This window comes from Tetrao urogallus, assembly GCF_951394365.1.
Source record: "Tetrao urogallus genome assembly, chromosome: 5".
Classification (NCBI taxonomy): domain Eukaryota; kingdom Metazoa; phylum Chordata; class Aves; order Galliformes; family Phasianidae; genus Tetrao; species Tetrao urogallus.
The window spans coordinates 4,377,664-4,384,356 of record NC_136818.1 but is presented as its reverse complement, the minus strand read 5'-3'; the positions used below and the strand labels follow the sequence as shown (position 1 = coordinate 4,384,356).

Here is a 6,693-nt window from a genome sequence, read left to right as displayed (position 1 = left end):
AATCCTGCTTAAAACTGAACTAAGAATATCTACACAGTTTAATGAAATGGATTAAAGTTTACCTCATATTAAACATTAATAATCTGTCTTGTTCAGACAAGCCCTGGGAGGCTGGAGCAACATAATTCATTTGCCTTCATTGAAATTTCCTTGAAAAGAAGCAAATTAGGCACTTGTGTAGCGGGCAGGGCCCTTTGATATAATGGTGTGCTCACAAGAGATCTGGCTCCTTTCCTCTGCTGGATGAAAAGAGTTTCTTTTCTTAGATTTTATTTTATTTCTGAGTGCCTTATTAAAACAGCACAGCTCTTCCTGTTCCATTTGTGAGGTTTCTTTAGGGAACAGCTCAGCCTAGCACGAATTAAATGCTCCTTCAATTAATTTATATCTCTGAATGGCCTCAGCTGGCACGCGCTCATGCCACACACCTGGAGATGGAGATGTCAAAGTTTGGGTGGAAAGCCAAGATGGTCACACTGGTTCCTGCACAAAGCAATGGCTTTGTAAGGGAAGTCACATTGTTTCAAGGTATACTGTGGCTTTAATTGCTTTAAAGAGCAGGCTGAATTCCTACCGGTTCCTATTTGTTCCATCCGTCTGTGTGTGTGTATGTGCATTTAGAGGCATGGTTAGTGGGCATGGTGGTGATGGGTTGATGTTCAGACTGAGTGTTGTTAGAGGTCTTTTCCAACCTTAATGATTTCTTTATATGTTGGCATTTTCGTGCTTCTCCTCAAATTTCTGCTGACACTTGGGAACACCAAAAGGTGTTTTTCTTCCACAACCACCCATTGTTCTGCTAGTTATGAACCCTCAGCATACAACGAGATCAAACCCTGCAGAATTCATGCCTTTGCTACCACCTGGCAGCCTCCCACTTCACGTGCACCAAAACAGCGCCGAGAGTCACTTGGTGAGCAATGGAAAAAAAACCAAAACATCAACACGAGATTGTTCTATTCTGGGGAAAGCACAAAAATGAAAGGTTCAGTACGTCCCCACCACTATATATTAAAAGCAGTGCTGCCTTTGAGCTACTGCTGTGGTTGCAGTCGGCGGCTCTTGAGCAGGGCAGGAACCGGCAGAACGGGACTTTCGAAGGAACCCAAAGGACTCCGGGAGATTTTCCTCCTGACTTCGCTCCCTTCTAGCTACAGATAGGACTGGGCAGGTCTCTGTCACAACCAGTCTGATCAGTGCTACCCAAACACAGCATAGGTGTAGTCTGTGCCCCGAGGAAATCAGAACTTCAGACAAGCTCATGCAGGCACTCCCACGCCAGCTGGTGCCAGTGGGGGTGGCGTGAAGGTGATAGTTGAAAGTCATTGGGTTTTGTGGTTGGTTTGTGTGTGTGTGTGTGTGTTTTCTTTTCCCTCGCTGAATCAACAGGGAGTTGTTTTCAACCTTCTGTTTCCTTCAGTGAAGGTGGAAGCTTGTCTTCAGGCTTGGTGAGAAGAAAGGTTGGGCATAGGGCTGTGCCAGGAGCATCACCTGGCAGCCTGGGAATGAGCACATGGAGGCTTGGAGGAGCCAAGCAGCAGCTTGGGTCCATGAGAAGGTGCCCAGATCCATGAGGAGGTGATCAGATCCATGTGGAGGTGTCCAGGTCCATGAGAAGGTGCCCAGCTCCTGTTTACAGGAGTGGTTCACTTCATGCATGAAACTTGATCTAGGCTCTAGAGGTGAGTCTGAACCCCAGTGAGGCTGCAGGATCTCAGTCCTGCTTGTCTTCCAGCTACAAACAGCTGGATGAAGCCTTCAGACACCCAGACCAAGGCAGGCTTGGAGCAGAGGCTGCAGGTCTCTGCTTGCAGCATGGATCTAGTCCCTCCCCCTCCTTATTGAAAAGCCTCCTAACCGAAAATCATGGAGCAGAAGTTCAACAGCTTCAACAGCTGCAGGCTGCCAAACATTCTTGCTGAGTGAGGCTGTTTGGGCACACCAAAAGATGGCTGAACCTGGGGCTTGCGTAAACCTTTCTTACCTGGAACAAAAGATCTGCTTCCATGGCAGTCAGGTGCACGCATGAATGGGGTGAAAACACGCTCAACCGGTCCCTGTGCAAAAAAAGACAGGTTTGACTGGAAGGGCTGCTTGTGCAGAAAGGGCCTGCCAGCATCAAAGGCAGATGTGCTGGGTGCTGCACAGCACGATTTGTATCTGCCAGAGCAGAGCCCAGTTTTACAGCACTGAAGGCCACAACTGGCAGCCAGCCTCAGGCTCCGGCAACGCACCTGGTTTGCATAAACGTGTCTGAGTCCATCCATCCATCCATCCAACTCCCCAGGAGAGCTGCAGCACCAAAACCCCAGTGCTGCCTGTGCCAGCCAGCTGCAGCCCTGTGGCTGCTCACTGCCCGTGTTAAGGATCTAACCCTGCAAGGTGCATGCACGGATGCTCAGGGCTCGCCTGAAGAAGTGGTTGCTTTCAGATCCTAGTGCTGATATGATTTGGTTTTGTTTTCCATTCCACCCATTTTTCTTTCACTTCCTTCCTGCCCTGCAGGAAGCGATAGCAATAAATATGTCCCATCACCTGCTCCTCCTGATCAGAGGTGGCAGCTCCTGGAGCCACAGCACAAACCCTGAACAGTCCATGGAGAGGAAAGAGCTGAGGTGGATGGGACATGGGGGAAACAACGGGTAAACCCCCAGCATCTGATCACCTCCCATGCTGCTCCTCCTGTCCCCCATCCACCTATACACACATTTTCATGCACCCATCACCACCGAAGCTCCTATTTTACACGTAGGACAGGTGGAGATTTACTGACTTTTTCCACATGCAATAAAATAGTACTACTAATTACGATAATAACAGCAAGTGCTAGCTGCGCTCTGCCTGCTTAATTTCCACCTGCTGTTTATTTTCAGTTTGATGTGGTATTTGCTTCCTGTCATGCATTCTTGCAAATCATTTCAGTGCCGCCTTATCTTGCCTATGTGGTTCACCCAAGGAGTGGCCGAAACGTGGCTCTGACCAAGGGTGACACCAAGGAGGAGTTCCTGTTCTTCTCATCTCCTGATTGAAATTTCTCTTTTCCCCTTCCGCCTACATCTTTGCAACCCATCGAGCTGCAAGGATTTTTGTCCAGCTGCAAAGCATCTGTTCTTCATGGAGAGGTGTTGGCACAGCTGTAAGCCCTACAAGGATCAGGTTAAGGGGCTTTGGGCTTTTTGTTCTTAGATAGTATTTCTTTAAAGCTTGGAATATTGGTAAAGAGTAAGAAATGCAATCAATAAAAAGAGATGCGCTCAAAGCCTCAGCATCACCACAAGCAGCTCAGTGCAAACCAAGGACTGCATCCATCACATCCTTCCCAATTGGAGCTGGTGGGTCCTTCTCACATCCATCTACAGTGGCATTGGGTCCCTTGCATCTAACTGCCCCCGTGTACAAAGTCCCAAAGGGTGACCCCCATTTCCCCAGCAGATCCCCGAGGGGCTCAAACCCAAAAGCAGGAAGCAAGGCACACTGAGCTATTTTAGTTGTGTTATGAGCTTTTATTTAAAAAGCACATTTATACAGCAATAATTTCGCAGATACAAACTTTCATTTTGTATTCTACAAAAGTCTTTGAATATTCTTCTCTTTACAAAATGGAACATTACAAAAATACAGACAATTTAATATGATTTTTTTTTATACAAATGTCTCTAATTGTAGTTATTTTCATTAAAATATTACTACCACAGAACTACAATATTTTAGTCGACTATAAAAAAAATTAATTCAATGCTTCTTTAAGCAGCAAAATGTAAATAACACAGGTCAGGACACAGTTTATAGTCATAGTGGATATATCTAAAATTGTTTCAGAAATAATATTTTACATAGTTAATTTTTAAGGTTTTATACATTATTTATATAATATTTATATATAAAAAAAATCATAGCTTGCTGTAGTTGAAATGATAGGACGGATTCTGTAAGAAGGATGTGCAAATGGCCATTCTGCATGCTTTGTGTGATCCCTTTGCAAATGCGTTCTGTGAAAGATCTGCAAGCCAAAAACTTGTGGTTTCTGGGCAAAAAAAAAAAAAAAAATAATAATAATCCTACAAATCACACTGGGTAGAGGCACAGCTGGCTTCCCACTGGTGTCATCAAGCAGAGCACCAGGATGCCAATGGGAGAAATGGGGGAGGGAAGGATGTACAAACGGACTGGACACCCAGGCTGGGACGTGCCGCCCAGCAGCCCGTCCCAAAAGGGCAGAATTCAAGGTTCCCCAGGACTCAGCCCTGAGGTCGAAGTGCGAACAGGTCTCCAGCCAAGCCGCCGCTACCCAAACCGTGAGCGTGCAGAACGCCTGCTGCCATTCAGAGGGGGGAGGACCGGGAAGCAGAGGATGCTCTTTTCCATTCTAGGGCCATTTGCAGCTGCTGCATGCGCCCGGTCGGCTCAGGATGAAGCCTCGCCAGGAAGCGAGCGGAAAGGAAGAAATGTGGGTTTGTGATCCGAGGGTACATTTGTTCAGCCTCGCCGTTCATCTCAGGATTGCTTGTGAAAGGTGTGTGGTTTGAACAGAGACCCTCCGGAGATCCTCAGCTGGGCAAGCTCCTTCTATACTAAGTCACAGTATGGAAAAGAGGAGGCAGAAACAAACTAAGAAAAAAAATAGCAACTCTTACAAACCAATCCCAGATCTTGACTCAGTGCTGTTGCTCGTCTGTAGTGCTATATAATTTGTGAGTTGTTTTTTTTTCCTTGCCTGCATTAGAAATCTTCATCGTCAAAAATAATAATTAAAAAAAAAAAAAACAAAAAAAAAACAACAACCAAGATGGCCAGCTTTCCAAAATCCCTTAGTGTTCTTTACGCTATGAACAATTTGGCGTTCACTACAACATGAACACTCAAACCAATTGCACATCCAGAACTCCGGCACCTCTTTGCTTGCTCAGCTTTTTGCTGGGTGTTTGTTTCTCACTGTTGCTTTTAGTTGATCACCACCACTCCTTTCCTCCAAATGTCGCGAGTTGAAAAAGACCACAGAGTAAGACTTTACCGGTCGGGCAAGAAAGTCTCTCCCTACATTCTACTGTCTGATGAGATTTGAGAGCAGCAGGTAGTTGCTGTCAGCAGTCATTTTTGCAAAAAAATAAAAAATAAAATACAACACCAATCCGATTGCTCAAAGGCCTACACCATGTTGTGATGGTTATTGCGTTCGATGATGTCCACAGGTGAGAGGATCTCCTTCCGGATGGGGGGTGGAGGCAGGCAGGTCTTGGGCTTGGGCTTGAAGAGGTCAGAGACATAAAACACCTGTGGGAACAAGAGGGAGGGTAAGCTTAGCCCCACTGGGTGATGCTTCATTCAACAGAACACACAGTTATTTAGGTTCAAACACCTGCTGTGCAACTGAATTCCTACAGAGAGCCCCCGATCTCAAGTGCCTGCTACCACCTTTCCTTACAAGATGGAAAAAGGTTCAGACGGCAGAAAACAGCATAAAAATGTGATGAAAAATAGAATGGCTTGGGTTGGAAGGGAGCCCAACGATCATCAAGGTCCAACCCCCCCTGCCACAGACGGGGCCACTGACCTACAGAAATGGATGGTTCAAAATGGATGACAGATCCATTTCGTTTATCGCATCGGCGAGAGCGATACCCCAACCTCTGTGAACGGGGTGAAAAGCCAGGAAACAGATACACAGCTCACACTCACAAAAAAACAAAGGTCTCCAGCCAGCCTGACTCATGCTGCTGTTTTAGGGTTGGGATCAGTGTGAAACAACACATTCAGGCAGACATCAGGTAGGCCTGAAAAGACTTCAAATCCAAGCCACACTAAAAGCTACATGCAACAAACCCATGGTGAGCAACGCTCTCCTCTTGTCCCTTTCCCCACCCCACAGGGAAGAGAGGAGGAGCCGTTCCCAACAACTATTTCCTAAATATCCCGTGATGTCAGCCTTCTCCCGGATGTGAAAAAGCCAGCACTTGGCAATTTTGGGAGGCAGCAACACAATAAGGAACAAAGTGCTGGGAGGAAACTTCCACATCCTCCTTTGGCAGCCGCTGCACAAAGCTTATCAGCACCGGCGCACCAGGGCACTTTCTCCCGTGCCAAACCCCAGCCCCACACCAGGAGGAAAAGGAGTCAGACAATGCAGATGCTCCAGAGGTGATGAAAGGCAATGAGGGCTTTTCTTTCTGTTAGCTGGTACCAAATCTCCAATCTTAGGTCATGCTTCTGCCAAATTTGCTGGCTTCATCCCTCGGGCATTGTCAAACACTGATAATTCAGGGCAAGGTGTGAGCAAGCAAAGCTGGGAAGAGCAACACATAGTGCTGGGAAGTCATAGGAATTAAAAGCATATTTGACTTTTCTCCCACAGGTCTCACATGCAATTTCTAAACAACAAGCCAAATTAGGGGAAAAAAAACCATGTTGCTCAAATGAATGATATCAGATAGATGCCTCCGAGTTGGTAATATGGGGAAGAAACTAAGATGTTCCTCTGCTTCTCTGTGTTTTCTAGCTACCCACAATTCCAGTTGTCCTTGGAAACAACTTCTGCAAGTCTGTATCAGCACAGGCAGATAAGAAACTGAGCTGAATAGACACCGACTCTGCTATAAATGGCAATTCACTCCTACAGCCATAACCGCGGGGTCAGGAAGCTCAACTGTTGTTGTTCAGCTTTTATTGCTTCATGGAAACACACAGAAGGAGCTGACA

The 6,693-nt window shown here is 46.4% G+C and overlaps 1 protein-coding gene across 1 annotated transcript in view; it reads right to left on the bottom strand.

The window, feature by feature from the left end:
* Positions 1–5,145: 5,145 nt before the first annotated feature.
* Positions 5,146–6,693, bottom strand: part of PLPP3 (phospholipid phosphatase 3) — a gene marked incomplete at its 3' end in the record, with an annotated part of 41,207 nt that continues 39,659 nt past the window's right edge. Inside the window, exon 6 of the mRNA XM_079536380.1 lies at positions 5,146–5,271. Within this exon, the coding sequence (XP_079392506.1) occupies positions 5,146–5,271 (126 nt within the window). The remainder of the gene's footprint in view (positions 5,272–6,693) is intronic.